At 48.5% G+C, this 18,910-nt stretch overlaps 1 protein-coding gene across 5 annotated transcripts in view; it reads left to right on the top strand.

Annotated features, from left to right (window-relative positions):
- Positions 1-18,910, top strand: part of ccdc30 (coiled-coil domain containing 30) — a 198,045-nt gene that overhangs the window by 151,706 nt on the left and 27,429 nt on the right. For 4 of the 5 annotated variants that reach the window (XM_072478351.1, XM_072478352.1, XM_072478353.1 and 1 more), the window contains 5 exons: positions 192-357; positions 1,788-1,909; positions 7,376-7,517; positions 9,652-9,788; positions 14,343-14,432. In XM_072478351.1, coding sequence (XP_072334452.1) covers positions 192-357; positions 1,788-1,909; positions 7,376-7,517; positions 9,652-9,788; positions 14,343-14,432 — 657 coding nt within the window. The remainder of the gene's footprint in view (positions 1-191; positions 358-1,787; positions 1,910-7,375; positions 7,518-9,651; positions 9,789-14,342; positions 14,433-18,910) is intronic. The other variant, XM_072478354.1, reaches the window with a different exon arrangement.

Here is an 18,910-nt window from a genome sequence, read left to right as displayed (position 1 = left end):
TTCTACTCCTCGAGGAAACCTTCAGCCTCCCCTCTGCCCGTAGTCACCTCTCTCTTAATCATTTACATGATCACTGACCCTTCAAGCTCCAATGAACTCTCTTACCAAGTGTCGTTTGTGCCTTTCCCATAAATAACAGGGACCTACAGACAGGGTGCGATGCCTCTAATTCTCCATCTCTATCTTATTAGGAAACTTTCAGATCAGAACTCGGGGGAGCTCCAGAAACAAATCAAATCAATGCTAGAAAAAGAAGGGTGCTTATCACGGGGTAAATGTGACCTGGAGCAGCAAATGCAGCAACTGCATTCACGGCTACAAGTTCTAGAAGAGGAAAAGGAAGCCTTGATTGCGGAGGTAGGCAACTGAAGGCCGAAGTACAACCTAGTGACACTCAATGACATTATCCATGGAAATAGATCTTTTATGAATGTTGTCTCCAATTCATCAGAAGACATTGACATTGACTGGGCTGCAGTTCCATGATTACTCCTCGGGTATCTGATCCAGCCATGCATCATGTGTGAGTCTAAGCAGTGGGTGCTAGCAAGCTGTTCACTGTGATGTCACTTCTGAGCCTGATCAGGTCCTCACCAAGTCTTTGCGTGCATGGACTGCCCAGCAGGGTCTGTGGACAGCACTCAGAAGGAGGAATCCTGGATGATATTACAGGCATTCCTTTGAAAACAAGCCAGTTTGTTCATCACATGATCCAAGCTGTATCTTTCGCTGTCCTCATAACTCCCACCCCCGCAGCAAGATTCCCAATCCGGAGAAAACATGAGAGAGGAGTCACCTCATACAATTAGGTCGTACCACAAGAGGGTGTCTAGACAACACTGCAGAATAATGAGTAACATCAGTTAGGAGTATGCTGAGGGGTGAGGAGGATGGACAATTGAGTGGAATCGCCCATCACCTTCCTGTTGCCCTGGTGGCTGAAGGCCAGACCCCCCAAACCTGACCAGAACCTAATTAAAGCCTTAAGTGATCAATGAAGGGCCGTTTTTCACTATTGCTGGTATTTTACTGGGGGTGACTGCAGGTCTACCTTGCTGGCCTCTACAGGTTCATGGTGGGTGGGTGGTGGGACCTTCTGATCGGGCACTCTGACAGCAAGGGCTGCCCTTCAGCAACAGGACACTGCTCTCACCAAGCACTCACCTCAGTTGGCCTGCTTGACTGCACCTGGCGAGCCCAATCCCATTTACCTGGGTTCCAGGCCTCCTCCATATCTTTGCTGGTCCTGCCTAGTTTCTCTCCCAGCAGACACCAATGCTGTCAGAGACACTGCTGGGACTGAATAGCTGCCAACCCTCCAATTGGCCAGCCACTTTTGGAGTTCCCTTAAAGGGAAGACAGCCCAAACAACAGGCAGTTCATAGCACACTACACAAAATCAGGTTGGGCTCCCATAAACAGCCAGTGTAGGGTTGTCCTCAACTTCCTGGCCACTGGAAGGGCGAACACTGCCCGTGAAATGTCAGACACGCTGGCTGGAATTTTCTGGTTCCACTGGTGGCATCTTCTGGTTCCACTGACTGCAAATCCTGTTATGGGGTTTCCTGGTGATGGGGAGCGCATACACCAGGAAACTCCATTGACAGTGGTGGGACCAGAATGTGGGCCGCCTCTGCCGCTGCGAAACATGCCGTATGGGCGTGCGGAAAATCCCGCCCACTGTATTTTTTAAAATGAAGACTGATTATTTGATGTCATACAGGATTTGTCTATAAAGTTGTTGGTTTGTGACTTTCCAGAGCTAATATAAACTATTCTCTATCTAGAGTCTCTGTAAAGAAAAGACTAATAAGAGTCTGATGGATGAAATTTGTACCCACAAACAAGAGACAGAGAAACTTAAGGAAGAGCTGCAGAACATGCTTCAGCAATTGGATTCACAAATCAGGCAAGTGAATGGACAATTCGTCAGAAGTGATCGGGAGGGATAAGGAGCTAATGGGAATGAACCTGGCCTTAGCATCTCGTATCTTACAGGAAAGTTTAGACATTCCATTTGTCCAGATTGACCCAACTGAAAGAGTGTAAATGTTGTCGGTCTCCTTTGCAGCAACTGCACCAGTAATTCTTACTTTTGAAGTGAGTTGCTTTTCCTGTCTGTTATAACCCCAATGGATTGGATTGGATTGGATTTGTTTATTGTCACGTGTACCGAGGTACAGTGAAAAGTATTTTTCTGCGAGCAGCTCAACAGATCATTAAATACATGAAAAGGAAATAAAAGAAAATACATAATAGGGCAACACAAGGTATACAATGTAACTACATAAGCACTGGCATCGGATGAAGCATACAGGGTGTAGTGTTAATGAGGTCAGTCCACAAGAGGGTCATTTAGGAGTCTGGTGACAGTGGGGAAGAAGCTGTTTTTGAGTCTGTTCGTGCGTGTTCTCAGACTTCTGTATCTCCTGCCCGATGGAAGAAGTTGGAAGAGTGAGTAAGCCGGGTGGGAGGGATCTTTGATTATGCTGCTCGCTTTCCTCAGGCAGCGGGAGGTGTAGATGGAGTCAATGGATGGGAGGCAGGTTCGTGTGATGGACTGGGCAGTGTTCACGACTCTCTGAAGTTTCTTGCGGTCCTGGGCCAAGCAGTTGCCATACCAGGCTGTGATGCAGCCCGATAGGATGCTTTCTATGGTGCATATGTAAAAGTTGGTAAGGGTTAATGTGGACATGCCGAATTTCCTGAGGAAGTATAGGTGCTGTTGTGCTTTCTTGGTGGTAGCGTCGACGTGGATGGACCAGGACAGATTTTTGGAGATGTGCACCCCTAGGAATTTGAAACTGCTAACCATCTCCACCTCGGCTCTTTAGTTTTGCTGGCATTGAGGGAGAGATCCAGGAGGTCCCGGGATCAGGACTGTACGATTTCCTGTGGCCTCCCTGGAATATGAACTTCCCTTTTAAGATAGGCAGGCCTTCCCCTGTAAGTTTCCTTCCCCTTTACAAGGAGAGCCCCGGTTGTATTAAAACGCCGGCCTAGTTGCAGTTCAGGGAAGGCGACCCTTTGGGGAATGGAGGAGCATTGTAATTGTATCGAAACAAATCTTGTTCTGTAATTTCTACTTCAGTCTATACGTTCTGCCTACCGCGGATTCAACAATGGCGACGAGGATTCCGTGGAGCTGCTGTCGACACTGTTTGCTATGCGCGCACCCACCTCATCTAGGCTTCGGCAGGCCCCACTACTAACCACTGAAATGCCACTCATAGGAAAGCTGGAACCTTTTGATGCAGGTACAGATGATTGGGGGCAATATGTTGAACGCATGGACAATTTTTGTGGAACAAATGATCATACTGGTGATGCCTAGCCCGCCTCCGAAAACTGGCTGAGACTTACGTATTCGGAGTGACACTGAATGAGACACTCGAAGGGCTGCTTGGTGTGTGGACTCCACGATGCGGGCGCGCAACAGAAATTACTAGCTGAGGATGACCTGGACCTGCAATGCGCTGTGACGACAGCTATCTCCAGACAAAGCGCCGAATGAGGGGTCCAGGAACTCCAGTGACTGACAGTGCTCAGTCTGGGACGCCATCACAAGCACCTATCACACATGGCTAGACCTGAGGAGGCTGGCTCCTCACAAAGGGACATCTACCTGAGAATCACAGACTGCCGTAATAGAGGCCAGGGACGCTCCCAGCCAGGAGGAACAAGAATATGACCGCCAGCCAGCGTGGGCCGCAACAGGCTGCAGAAAACAGAGAGACAGGAGGCCCATAAACCATAGGAGCAGAATTAGGCCACTCGGCGCATCGAGTCTGCTCCGCCATTCAATCATGGCTGATATTTTCTCATCACCATTCTCCTGCCTTCTCCCCATAACCCCTGATCCCCTTATTAATCAAGAGACCCCATGAGGATCTACCCACCCGCCGACGCTCTAGACGCAACCACCCCCCCACGTGACGGGGCTTACTACGTGGAAGATGTGGATAGCACCTACCAGCAGTTGCACTTTGTGGCTGCGCCAAGAGTAGCGCCCATCCGAATCTCCCTGTGGATTAATGGACACCCAATCTGCATGGAACTCGACACTGGGGAAGCAGTGTCAGCAGTCAGTCGCCATACGTTCAACAGCATTCAGTCTGGCCTTAAAACGCTGGCCCTGTCGGACACCAGCGCGACATTGGCAATCGCGGACACTTCACCGGTTCCAGTCGAGTCTGGTCAACAGTCTGCTGATGATGGTCCACCGGACCGATCCAAGCTTGTTGGGCGTCTGACTGGCTATGCCTCTTGTGGTTAGGTTGGCAGCGGGTGTGCCGCATGTACCCACATAGCCCTGAGGGAGGTCTGTCGAGGTTTCCATTGGTATTCCAGGATGGCTTGTGGGCGTTGTGGCCTGAAATGGACAATAGATCTGAATGTCCCATCGTCTTTGCCTCAAGAACGTTGACCCACGCAGAGAAGCGGTGTACCCAGATCGAGAAGGAGGGTTTGGTTTGGCTGTCGTATTTGGGGTAAAGAAATTCCATCAATATGCCTATGGGTTCTCACAGACCACAAGCTCCTTCCAGGCTCTTCAAGGAGGATAAAGACGATTCCTCCCATTGCTTCCGCCCGCATCCAGCGATGGGCATTGCTGTTCGCAGCATATGACTGTGTTGGAGCACCGCTCCAGGACCAAGATTCCCCACGCTGATGCGTTAAGTCGTCTGTCCCTGCTGACCAGGCCTACTACAGCAGCCGGTGGACCCAGACTGACTGTCAGCTATCCCGCGTCCGTCACATGGTCCAGTATGGGACTCAACACAGGGCTGTACCGCAGGACCTAAAGGCCTACGCCACAAAGATGTAGGAGCTTAGCATAGAGGACAGCATGCTCCTTTGGAGGACCCGCATGGTGGCCCCTGAATGTGGAGGCGTCCCGCTCCTGACAGACCTCCACAATGGTCACCCTGGTGTGTCCAAAATGCATATGTTAGCTCAATTCTACTTTTTGTGGCCTGGTATCGATGCTTGGTGGCCCAGCATTTCCTCCAGTGTCAGGCACACCAAAAGTTGCCTCCTGCAACCCCGCTACATCCGTGGGAATGAACAGGCCGTCCGTCGCCTCACCTCTTATATAGACTTTGTGGGCCCCTTTCTTTTTTAAAATAAATTTAGAGCATCCAATTATTTTTTTTTCCCCGATTAAGGGGCAATTTAGCCTGGCCAATCCACCTACCCTGCACATCTTAGGGTTGTGAGGGTGAAACCCAGGGTGAAACGGGGAGAATGTGCAAACTCCACACGGACAGTGACCCAGGGCCAGCCAGGATTCGAACCTGGGTCCTCAGCGCCATAGTCCCAGTGCTAACCAATGCACCACATGCCGCCCTATTGCGGGCCCCTTTTAAGGAGCAAGTTCCTCGTCCTCATCGATGCCCACTCAAAGTGATGGAGGTCCTCAATGTACAGACGACGATGGCCCTGTCCACCATAGAGAAACTCAGGCACATTTTCAGCATGCACGGCATCCCCAAGGCGCTTGTATCGGACACTGGTATGGCGTTTAAGAGTGTGAAATTTGCGGCATTCATGTCTGCCAATGGGATCCGTCACGTGAGGACCACCCCATATCACCCAGCTTTGAATGGGTGGCCGAGCGGGCAGTGCAAACCTTTAAGCTTGGCATGAAAAAACAGACATCGGGATCCTGGGAGACCCGCTTCGCAAGGTTTTTATTCTGCTACCGGACAACCCCACATGCCAGAACGGGCATCGTGCCAACTGAGGTGTTGCTGGGTTGCTGCCTCCGCACCCACTTGAGTTTCGTTCTTCCAGATATTAGTGGAAAGGTCCGCCACGTTCCGGACCAAATTGAGGCAGACACATGTCGCCACAGGCCACTACGCGAGTTCACACCGGGAGACACAGGACACATCCGGAACTTAGGCGGAGGGGTGGTTTGGATTCCAGCGTGGTGTTGCCGTAAACAAGTCCGGTTTCTTACCGAATATGGCCACAGGACTGCGAGTCTAATCTCCAAAACCGCATATCGGATACTCCCGCCGTATAGGCCGTTGATTCAGACATTTCATTTTCACCACTGCTCGGACAACACTTTTAGCACCCAACAGCCCCGGCTGCACCGTTTTCCGAGGATTTAGCGGTGATTTCTGAGGACACTGAGATGCCGGACAAAGAATCGCCTAGCTCTGACTCGGAAACCGAGATGGACATTCTGCCACCACTGGAGGTGCCCGTGCCAGCCCCGGCAGCCGCTCCGCCCAGGCGCTCGTCACGTAAACACCACTCCCCGGTCCGATATACGCCTCCTGACACCGCGAGGTTGACGCCAGCACGCCGTCCACAGGCGGAACATTCAAAAGGCACGGCGCACTTACCCATGGATGTGGACGTTGCTCTGGACATCGTGGGGGGGGGGATGTAATAACCCAAATGTAGGCCCCGGGATCAAGACTAGATGATTTCCCATGACTTCCCCGCAATATGAACTTCCCCTTTAAGACAGACAGGTGTCCCCGTTTAAGGGGCGGAGTATCCCCTTTACAAGGAGAACCCCAGTTGTACAAAAACCCCGGCCTAGCTACAGGTCGGGGAAGGACACCCTTTAGGGGAGTGGAGGAATATTGTAATTGTATCAAAATAAACCTTGTTCTGTAATTTCTACTTTGTCTGTGCGTTCTGCCTACCACGGATTCAACACTGTCCAATGAGAGAAAGCAGGCAGGTATTTAGAGACTCGAACATCCTTGGATCGAGTGAATGTACTCAATTAAAAACACTGAGAATTGGCCTATCAGCCAGGGCTTTGCTTCAAATCAGCATTGTACAGTAAAGAGGATTTCAAAGTAAATATACTTGAACAGCATTAGTTGCACGGTTTCCATGTCTCCTGGATTAGGTACTTCTTTACTATTATTTTCTTAAATTTCAGCCTTGATACTAGTGCAGGTGGCCTGGACAACACCACTTAGACATGTTATCTGGTCGCTGTGTAGTTGCTATTTGTCATGCTGGCATTGAGCAAATTAGCTGTTGTGTTTGCATATTTTTAAATGGTAACCACATCTCAACATAGAAACTGAGGGGCGTAGGAGTAGGCCATTTAGCTCCGCACATTCCTCCATAATATTTTGTTGCAGAGATGACGGACAGGGCACGGGAATAAGAAAGTATTGTCTAAGCCAACAACCTCATCTTTTTGAAGCAAGGCCTTAGCAAGCGCCGTTTTAAAAAACCTCCAGTGAAATTTGTTCAGGTTAACAAAAGAAGTGCAGAAGAAAAAACCTGGTATATCACACAAAATCATTTCCAGTTACGAGATATCATTGGCTCTGACATCCTGTGGGCAGGAAAGATGCTAAATAATTGCAAGATTTGTTTCTCTGTCTTACAGATTGTATAATGAGAAACAGATGAGACACAAACAGAAGCTGCGCAAAGCTAAAGAGATCTTTATCCGTGAAGTGATGCTGCGGGATGGTAAAATAAAACATCTGGAAAGTGAGATTAAATTGATGAAAAACCTGATGGATAAAGTGAGTCCACTCAATTGTGTTTCAGAGTTTGTGTTCAAGCCCAGCTCCATACTTGTGTGAATATCGAGTTCAACATTCTAGTGCAGACAGAGGGAGAACTGTATTGTCATAGGTGCTATCCTTCACATATTGAGTTAGAATGAGACTTTATCTAAAGTTAAAGAAGAGTACCGAATTCTACTGGCTAGCATTTCTTCTTCACAAAGCCAAAATACAGATTAACTGGTCTTTCATCTCATGCGCTGTTTTATCCGAGTTTTCTGGGTGCAATCGGCTGCCATATTTGTGTACAAAACCACAATGACTGCGTTTTAAAACCAATTGGTGATGAAACACTGAGACATCCGAGCTGCATGATAAGCCTTTCTTTGTGCAATTGAAAGGTATTGGTTCAGTCCATCCAATTCTCAGTTGTCTGACTCAGCGACAGACATCAGGAAAGCCAACCTAAGGTCTGTGAGCTGTGCTGACCTCCGCCAGAGCAGCAGTAAAGTATTACAATTGGGCATAGTGTCACCAGGCAACAAGGGTAAATATCAACCAGGTAGCCCTTCCCCATTGCTCGTATCATGTTGACATTCTGTCGAGAAAAATGAACCCTGGTACTGGAGAGTGTGGAACCCTTCCCCAGTACCTTTGCAGCACCTTCAAAGGAGGGGCATGAAAAAAATTCCTTTTAAATCAAAAGCAAATCGACAGAATGCGGACAGCTAGCATTGTTATCAGCTCTTGTATTATAGGGCTCTGTTCATTTTCAAACTATCATGCCATTCCTAGTTGACCTGAGCCTACTAGCCAAAATAGATTATGGAATCACTCATTAATTTTACTTACATTTGTGAAAGGGGCAGGCTGGTAGTAGAAAGGGGTTTATTTTAACCTGTGATGTACTTAACCTGGGACCTGAGAATGCTTGCCAGGACACCGATTTAAAAAGTGAGCTTTACTCGGTACAGGTACCTAGCCCACCCTCACTGTACCTAACCAGTGTGATTCTGATGCTGGTACGGTGTTTGAAAATTGCCTAATTTCACAGTGCTGACACCAGTAATCCTACCAAGCATTAATGTTTTATTTTAGAAATTCTGAGTTTAGAAATAGTGATTAATTATGCTCTCTGTCTAGTATAAGTTGCCCCGGGGAAATTTCTTGAGATATATGCAGGTGAGGGCATTTACTAGACAACAGGTGAGGGAATTTCCGTTGCTCCCGACACAGGGGATACAGGACAGGGTGCTTTCAGGGGTGTGGGTCGGAGAGGGCAAGGTGTCAGAGATTTACCGAGAGATGAGGGAAGAGGGGGAGGAGTCGGTGGGCGAACTAAAAGGAAAGTGGGAAGAAGAACTAGGGGAGGAGATAGAGGAGGGTATGTGGGCTGATGCCCTAAGCAGGGTAAATTCCTCTTCCTCATGCGCCAGGATTAGCCTGATTCAATTTAAGGTGCTACATAGAGCACACATAACGGGAGCAAGATTGAGCAGGTTCTTTGGAGTGGAGGACAAATGTGGGAGGTGTGGCGGGAGCCCGGCAAACCACGCACATATGTTTTGGGCATGCCCGGCACTGGAAGGGTATTGGAAGGGAGTGACGGGAGTGATTTCGCGGGTGGTGAAGGCCCGGGTCAAACCAGGCTGGGGGTTAGCTCTATTTGGAGTTGCGGAAGAGCCGGGAGTGCAGGAGGCGAAAGAGGCCGACGTTGTGGCCTTTGCGTCCCTAGTAGCCCGGCGCAGGATCCTACTCATGTGGAAGGAGGCGAAACCCCCCGGACTGGAGGCCTGGGTAAATGATATGGCGGGGTTCATTAAACTGGAGCAGATAAAGTTTGCCCTGAGAGGATCGGCTCAAGGGTTCACCAGGCGGTGGCAGCCATTTCTCGACTACCTAGGGGAACGTTAGAGGGAAGACAGATGACCAGCAGCAGCAACCCAGGGGGAGGGGGGGGGGGGGGGGGGGGTTTAGTTTAGGTCAAAGATAAAGGGGTTTTGTTACTTGTGTATTGTTTAAAATTTCTGTATTGTTATTGTTGCGTTTGCTTTGTAAGAGGGGAAAAATTGTTGTTTGGGAAAAAATTTTCAATAAAACATTTATAAAAAAAAAAAAATTATGCTCTCTGTCTCTTTTCACTGACCCATAGGAACATGCCTGGAACATGAAGGTCACATATGAAAATGATCTGCTTCTTGTTGAGAAGAGAGAGCTTATACAACAGTTGAGTGAGCAAGAGGATGCTGTACGGAACAACAGTTCAGTGGTTTGCAATGTAAAGAACAGGTACCTGCATAGCAGATATGCTCTCCTTGTGCATTCAAATTTACTTTGTGAAAGTTTGCTTTTTATTCGTGCAAGAGGATAAAATTACAATGTGAGTCCCGAAATCTGGCAAGCTGTAGAGTAATCTAAGGTGGGACCCAGACAAATCCCCATCAATGCTTTTAAAATCCTTTCAAAACAGGGATGGGAATGGGCGCTTCTTGCATCTGATCCTTCCATGTGAATGATGTCGGTGAGACTGGTAGGGTCATAGCATCAACTCAAAATTCCACCACTCCTGCCTGAAACAGGTAGAAGTGGGACCCAATATTATTCAAAATACCCCTTTTACGGTTACAGTCTGATGTGAGCTGGCCTTATTTTTCATTGATCTTTGACTGATCTTACATTGTTTCCAGGAGCTACAGTAAACTCCCCAACATCAAATGAGCTCTAGGTTGTCCCATTTATATTTTTAAGAAAATATATCTAATTGTCTGTTTCTGTCTTTCTCCCAGGCCACATTTTCTTTAATTTCTGTTTGTATTGTTTTATTTGACAACTTCCTCAGATCCTGCTTGTATTTAAACACGATGAGCTGAATTTTGTCAGGGAAACTGTGCCCCACACGGCAGGCGAGAAAGCCAAAGGAAACCCTACCGTGGCCATTTGCCGAAGCCAAACCCAATTGAAATGAAAATTAAATGAAAATCGCTTACTGTCACAAGTAGGCTTCAAACGAAGTTACTGTGAAAAGCCCCTAGTCGCCACATTCCGGCGCCTGTTCGGGAAGGCTGGTACAGGAATTGAACCGTGCTGCTGGCCTGCCTTGGTCTGCTTTCAAAGCCAGCGATTTAGCCCTGTACTAAACAGCCCCTAATCAGGCAATGAACTGCCTGGTGTCAGGGCTTTGGCTCTTTTAAGGGTTGAGTCCTGCCTGTTAACTGATCCTAGTCAGTTACAGGAATGGCAGCTCTTCGGTCCCAGCAGCGCCACTAGGAGCAGTGTTGGAACTGCACTTGGCCCAAAGCAGCAGCAGAATGAATGCTGTCCTGGAACCATGGTAAATAGGTCATGGGAGTCAGCCCCGCCGGAGTGCGAGTAGTGGCTTATACAGGGGGAGGGGACATTTCCGCAGCGGAAAATTTCCCTTGCTGCCGAGTGCCTCTCTGTACCATAGTGCCCAGTCGCAAGAGCCTCCCGCGTCTGCGGAGAAACCGCCAGGATTTACTGGGTTGTGAAAGAGCCCACCTGATGCTGGTAAAATGCCAGTGGAAGGTGACCCTTAATTGGCCTTAATTGACCTCTGCATAGGATAGCCATCCGTGACCACGCCCCCCCCCCCCCCCCCCCCCCAACCCCACCATCACCACAGAGGATTGCAAAGCACTGGAAAGGTAAAAGGCACTAAACCCCCCCCCCCCCCCCCCCAGCTCTTCTGAATTTCTGAACCCTCATCCCACCCCACTCCCAAGGTCCCCTATAAATTTTGCCTAATGTGTGTTTGTCAAGTATATAATTCTCAGCCTGATACAATACATTTTGGGGGAGGCGGTGGCATAGTGGTATTGTCACTGGACGAGTAATCTAGAGACCCAAGGTAGTGACGACTAATCTAGAGACCCAAGGTAGTAACACTCTTGGGACCCGGGTTCAAATCCCACCATGGCAGATGGTGATATTTGAATTCAATAAAAATATATTCAATAAAATGGCTGGAATTAACCATTAAACCATTGTCGATTGTTGTAACAACCCATCTGGTTCACTAAGGAAGGAAATACTGTCCTTACCCAATGTGGCCTGCATGTGATTTCTACCCACAATAACTGCTCTTTGAAATGGCTGAGCAAACCACTCAGTTAAAGAGCAATTAAGGATGGGCAATACCTGCTGACCCAGCCAGTGATGTCCACATCTCATGAAAGAATTTTAAAAATCACTAATATTGAAGAGGTAATTACTGAGGAAGGTATGTGCAAAAGGGCACATTTGTCAGAAATGGTTTGTTGATTCCGTGCACGTTACACAGATTCAAAACTGCACATACTAAATTATGGCAGGTAGCGAAACCTAGATGTGCTCAGGCTATATTATCTTTTCAGATTTTTATATAAACATCTTTTTCCATCATTCATGACCTTTTCCCCATGAACCTTTTCTATACAATTATCTTAGAGGCTCGTATCTGAGGGGTTTACATTTATCCCGCTCATATTTTATTTACTGAACTTCACACTCAACACTCAAGAAGCTCAATGCCATCCAGGACAAAGCAGCCGCTTGATTGCTACCCCTTCCACAAACATTTAATCCTTCCACCACCGACAAACAGTGGCAGTTGTGTGGGCCACCGACAAGATACACTGCAGGAACTTGCCAAGGTTCCTTAGGCAGTACCTCCTAAACTGACGATCACTAATAATAATTATGTGATCATAGAATTTACAGTGCAGAAGGAGGCCATTCGGCCCATCGAGTCTGCACCGGCTCTTGGAAAGAGCACCCTACCCAAGGTCCACACCTCCACCCTATCCCCATAACCCAGTAACCCCACCCAACACTAAGGGCAATTTTGGACACTAAGGGCAATTTATCATGGCCAATCCACCTAATGATAATCTTTATTGTCACAAGTAGGCTTACATTAATACTGCTATGAAGTTACTGGGAAAAACCCACATTCCGGCGCCTGTTTGGATACTCTGAGGGAGAATTCAGAATGTGCAATTCACCTAACAGCAGAGGAAACCAGAGCACCCATAGGAAACCCACACAGACACAGGGAGACCGTGCAGACTCCGCACAGACAGTAATCCAAGCCGGGAATCGAACCTGGGACCCTGGTGCTGTGAAGGAACAGTGCTAACCACTGTGCTACCGTGCTGCCTATACTACCATCTAGAAGGACAAGGGCAGCAGATACCTGCGAACCCCACCATGTGGGGGTTCCCATCCAAATCATTCACCACCTGACTTGGAAATATATTGTTGTTCCTTCACTGTCGCTGGGTCAAAATCATGGAACTCCCTAACAGCACAGTAGATGTATCTACACTTCAGGGACTGCAGTGATTCAAGAAGGCAGCTCACCGCCACCTTCTGAAGGGCAACTAGGGATGGGCATTAAATGCTGGCTTAGCTAGCAACGCCCCCTCCCCATAAATCAATAAAATCACTGCCAACATAAAAACAGCCAAAGATGAGGGAAAGTCGATCCCCGCTTAAAACCATTTCTATAGAATGTGCCTTTGTTTGTACCAGACTGACTTCCTTTGAAAGCATACTAGGTGTTTACATTTTCTGTACTTTTGAATGTTTTATATAATTCATTGAGGTACTGCCCCCCCACTTCCAATCTCATTCTATAACTGAGTTTATCAATTGTTTGTCTTAGTTCCATCAGGGTCGGTTAGCTCGGTTGGCTGGATGGCTACTTTGTGATGCGGAGCGATGCCAGCAGCACAGGTTCAATCAGTGTACTGGCCGAGGTTATCCATGAAGGCTCTGCCTCCTCAACCTTACCCCTTTTCTGAGGTGTGGTGACCCTCAGGTTAAATCACCACCAGTCATTCGCGCCCCCCGCCCCCCAGAGGGAGCAGCCTCTGGGACTACAGTGACATTCATTTGCTAGTTCCACCCTTGGAATCACTCTTTTTGCTTTATATTGTTCCTTTTCCAGTGCAGCAAATTTCACAACTGTTGTCCTATTTCAAATTGATTTTGGTCCCTTAAGCTGTTAAAACTAATATTTGAAAATGAAATGAAATGAAAATCGCTTATTGTCACGAGTAGGCTTCAGTGAAGTTACTGTGAAAAGCCCCTAGTCACCACGTTCCGGCGCCTGTTCAGGGAGGCTGGTACGGGAATTGAACCGTGCTGCTGGCCTGACTTTGTCTGCTTTAAAATCCAGCTATTTAGCACTGTGTTAAACCAGCCCGGTATGTAGGCAAGTATTTAAGGATGGCCGGACAATTTTAAAAACACATAATTTATTTCTACATTTAGCAGCAGAGAAACAGTTAATGTAAGCACAGTGGCACATATGCCAGACTGCTCAAACATTTAATAAGCCTATGCTAAGCAAACAAAACAATTTGCATTTACCTAGTGCATATAACATAGTAAAATGTCCCACGGTGCTTCACACGGAGTTTTCAAACAAAATTTGACTCCGACATTGCGACAGATAACGAAAAACTTGGTCAGAAGGTTGTAAGGAGTGTTGTAAAGGGAAAAAAATGAGGTAGAGAGATTTATTCAGGAAGGGAATTCTTGGGGTCTCGACAGCTGAAACCTAGCCTGATCAAAGTTTCCATTTAAATCAAGGAAACATCGTTGACTCATTTATTCTGTGTTGTAGAATACAGGAAACCAATTAATTTAAGTGTTGGCCCTACTGATTCGGACTTACTGGATTTTTAAAAGAAAATTAAATTACCAATTCAACTTTTGTGAGAGGACGTATCTTTATTCTAAAGTTACCACTCCAGTCTAACATCACCATGTAATAAAGAAATCCCCCAGTTGGTAGGCTTTTCATATTTTAATTTTCTTTTTCCCCGTCCCCACTAGATCTCCTGCCTCTGGTGCATCTCTCCTGTTGTCAGGAACAAGAACTGCTCACGACCGAGGCCAGCGAAAATCCCAACAATCGACATCCAGGTCAGTCCTTGATGTCACTTGGGAGGCATTTTGAGTCAGGATAATTCAGTATTGCCCAGTTCCACTACTGGAATAGGGAATGACAAGGTCGTAGCAAAATGTTTTCTATCAGGAAGGAAAATTATTTAAGGTTCTAAACAGGGTATGAAGCGTGATGAATGCAAGCCTATTGATTGTCGCGAATCCATCACTAAATGCAAAAATACGTGAGAATGTTGAGGGGACTTTGCTCAACAACTCGGCATGTTTATCCAGCGAATAGCTGAAGTGCACAGACCATGAACAACAACAACTTACATTTATGTGTAGCACCTTTAGCATAATAAAATGTCCCAAGTTGCTAATAGTGTCATAGAGGTTTACAGCATGGAAACGGAGATATTAGGTCAGATGATCATAAATTTGGACAAAGAGGTAGATTTGAAGGAGTTTCTTAAAGAAGGAAAATATGGCAGAGAGGGAATTCCAGGGTGTAGGGTCCAGGCAGCTGAAGGCACAGCCATCAATGGTGGAATGATTAACATCAGAAGATCCCAAGTGGACTTCCGGGTGCGGCGATGACCAGCTGAGTCACACGTTTCGGCAGCTCCCTGTGAAACGGACTTTTGGGCTCTTGATAGGAGCCCCAACGGCAATTTTGACGGCTAAAAACACTGTGCGGTAAACCAGAAGGGAATCCCCCCTGGATACGGATGAAAAAAGGAGGAGAAAGTGGCCGGATTGCAGTGGATCCTTTAGAACAGCGGCAAGGAAGGCAAGCAAAAACCAAGATGGCGTCGGAAGGTGGCAGTTTAACATGGGGCCCTGAACAACAAGAGTTCTTGAAATGCTGTGTGGAAGAGATAAAAAAGGAAATGAAGAAAGAGCTGTTGGCCCCGATACTACAGGCGATCGAAGGGCTAAAGGAGGAACAAAAGACCCAGGAGCGGGAGCTTCGGGTCGTGAAGGCAAAGGCAGCCGAGAATGAGGACGATATACAGGGCCTGGTGGTGAAGACGGAGACGCAGGAGGCACATCAGAAACGATGTGTGGAAAGGTTGGAGGCACTGGAAAACAACGCAAGGAGGAACAACCTGAGGATTCTTGGTCTTCCTGAAGGTGTGGAGGGAGCGGACGTCGGGGCATATGTGAGCACGATGCTGCACTCGTTAATGGGAGCGGAGGCCCCGGCAGGACCGTTGGAGGTGGAGGGAGCATACCGAGTGATGGCGCGAGGACCGAGAGCAGGAGAAATTCCCAGAGCCATAGTGGTGAGATTCCTCCGTTTTAAGGATAGAGAAATGGTCCTTAGATGGGCGAAGAAAACTCGGAGCAGTAAATGGGAGAACGCGGTGATCCGCGTTTATCAAGACTGGAGTGCGGAGGTGGCGAGAAGGAGGGCGAGCTTTAATCGGGCCAAGGCGGTGCTTCATAAAAAGAAGATAAAATTCGGAATGCTGCAACCGGCAAGACTGTGGGTCACATATCGAGGGAGGCACCACTACTTTGAGACGGCGGATGAAGCGTGGACTTTTATTGTGGAAGAAAAACTGGAATGAGCGGGTTATTAAAAAGAACGTTCGAACAAAGTGGTGGGGCGAATGTGGGGGGCAAAGAGGGGTTTTATGTACTAATCCTGCGATGTGGTAACTTTTCTCTCTCCCACAGGTGGTGATGGGGGGAGGTGGAGGAGATGGGGCGTTGGCCATTGGGGGCGGGGCCAAGGGAGAAGCGCGGGCTTGGTTCCCGCGCTATGATAATTATGGCGGGAATAGAGAAGCAGGAAGGAGGGGGCATCGCACGGTGCGAGCCGAGGTCACGGGGGGAAGCCGAGGTCAGCCAGAGTTTGCTGACTTCTGGGAGCAACATGGGGGGAGTAATTACGCTAGCGGGGGATCTAGCGGGGGGGTGGGAGGGGGGAATTACTGGTTTGCTGCTGCTGGGGAGAGGGGGGAGCTGGTATGGGAGAGGATGGGCGGGGGGGCACCGCCTGGGGGAGATACAGCTGCGTGGGAACTGGGTGAGGAGCTGGAAAAAGGTGATGGCTAATCGACAAGGGGGGGGGGTAGGAAGCCCCCCAACTCGGCTGATCACGTGGAACGTGAGAGGGCTGAACGGGCCGATAAAGAGGGCACGGGTACTCGCACACCTTAAGAAACTTAAGGCAGATGTGGTTATGTTACAGGAAACGCACCTGAAACTGATAGACCAGGTTAGGCTGCGCAAAGGATGGGTGGGGCAGGTGTTCCATTCGGGGCTAGATGCGAAAAACAGGGGGGTGGCTATATTAGTGGGGAAGCGGGTAATGTTCGAGGCAAAGACTATAGTGGCGGATAACGGGGGCAGATACGTGATGGTGAGTGGCAAACTACAGGGGGAGACGGTGGTTTTGGTAAACGTATATGCCCCGAACTGGGATGATGCCAATTTTATGAGGCGGATGCTAGGACGCATTCCGGACCTAGAGATGGGAAAGCTGATAATGGGGGGAGATTTTAATACGGTGTTGGAACCAGGGCTGGATAGGTCGAAGTCCAGGACTGGAAGGAGGCCGGCAGCAGCCAAGGTGCTTAAAGATTTTATGGAGCAGATGGGAGGCGTAGACCCGTGGAGATTTAGCAGACCGAGGAGTAAGGAGTTCTCGTTTTTCTCCTATGTCCATAAAGTCTACTCGCGCATAGACTTTTTTGTGCTGGGTAGGGCATTGATCCCGAAGGTGAGGGGAACGGAGTATACGGCTATAGCCATTTCGGATCACGCTCCACACTGGGTGGACTTGGAGATAGGGGAGGAAACAGGAGGGCGCAGGAGAATGGACATGGGACTAATGGCAGATGAGGGGGTGTGTCTAAGGGTGAGGGGGTGCATTGAAAAGTACTTGGAACTCAATGATAATGGGGAGGTCCAGGTGGGAGTGGTCTGGGAGGCGTTGAAGGCGGTGGTTAGAGGAGAGCTGATATCAATAAGGGCACATAAAGGGAAGCAGGAGAGTAAGGAACGGGAGCGGTTGCTGCAAGAACTTTTGAGGTTGGACAGACAATATGCGGAAGCACCGGAGGAGGGACTGTACAGGGAAAGGCAAAGGCTACATGTAGAATTTGACTTGCTGACTACAGGCACTGCAGAGGCACAATGGAGGAAGGCACAGGGTGTATAGTACGAATATGGGGAGAAGGCGAGCAGGTTGCTGGCACACCAATTGAGGAAAAGGGGAGCAGCGAGGGAAATAGGGGGAGTGAGGGATGAGGAAGGAGAGATGGAGCGGGGAGCGGAGAGAGTGAATGGAGTGTTCAAGACATTTTATAAAAAATTATATGAAGCTCAACCCCCGGATGGGAGGGAGAGAATGATGGGCTTCTTGGATCGGCTGGAATTTCCCAAGGTGGAAGAGCAGGAAAGGGTGGGACTGGGAGCACAGATCGAGGTAGAAGAAGTGGTGAAAGGAATTAGGAGCATGCAGACGGAAAGGCCCCGGGACCGGATGGATTCCCAGTCGAATTCTATAGAAAATATGTGGACTTGCTCGCCCCGGTACTGACGAGGACCTTTAATGAGGCAAAGGAAAGGGGACAACTGCCCCCGACTATGTCTGAAGCAACGATATCGCTTCTCTTAAAGAAGGAAAAGGACCCGCTACAATGCGGGTCCTATAGACCTATTTCCCTCCTAAATGTAGATGCCAAGGTCCTGGCCAAGGTAATGGTAATGAGAATAGAGGAATGTGTCCCGGGGGTGGTCCACGAGGACCAAACTGGGTTTGTGAAGGGGAGACAGCTGAACACAAATATACGGAGGTTGTTAGGGGTAATGATGATGGCCCCACCAGAGGGAGAAACGGAGATAGTAGTGGCGATGGATGCCGAGAAAGCATTTGATAGAGTGGAGTGGGATTATTTGTGGGAGGTGTTGAGGAGATTTGGTTTTGGAGAGGGGTATGTTAGATGGGTGCAGCTGTTGTATAGGGCCCCAGTGGCGAGCGTGGTCACGAATGGACGGGGATCTGCATATTTTCGGCTCCATAGAGGGACAAGGCAGGGATGCCCTCTGTCCCCATTATTGTTTGCACTGGCGATTGAGCCCCTGGCGATAGCGTTGAGGGGTTCCAAGAAGTGGAGGGGAGTACTTAGGGGAGGAGAAGAGCACCGGGTATCTTTGTATGCGGACGATTTGCTACTATACGTGGCGGACCCAGCGGAGGGGATGCCAGAAATAATGCGGATACTTGGGGAGTTTGGGGATTTTTCAGGGTATAAATTGAACATGGGGAAAAGTGAGTTGTTTGTGGTGCATCCAGGGGAGCAGAGTAGAGAAATAGAGGACCTACCGCTGAGGAAGGTAACAAGGGACTTTCGTTACCTGAGGATCCAGATAGCTAAGAATTGGGGCACATTGCATAGGTTAAATTTAACGCGGTTGGTGGAACAGATGGAGGAAGATTTCAAGAGATGGGATATGGTATCCCTGTCAATGGCAGGGAGGGTGCAGGCGGTTAAGATGGT

Source organism: Scyliorhinus torazame, chromosome 16, assembly GCF_047496885.1.
Source record: "Scyliorhinus torazame isolate Kashiwa2021f chromosome 16, sScyTor2.1, whole genome shotgun sequence".
In the NCBI taxonomy this organism is placed as follows: Eukaryota; Metazoa; Chordata; class Chondrichthyes; order Carcharhiniformes; family Scyliorhinidae; genus Scyliorhinus; species Scyliorhinus torazame.
The sequence above is the reverse complement of the archived record's forward strand: the minus strand, read 5'-3'. Positions and strand labels throughout refer to the sequence as shown.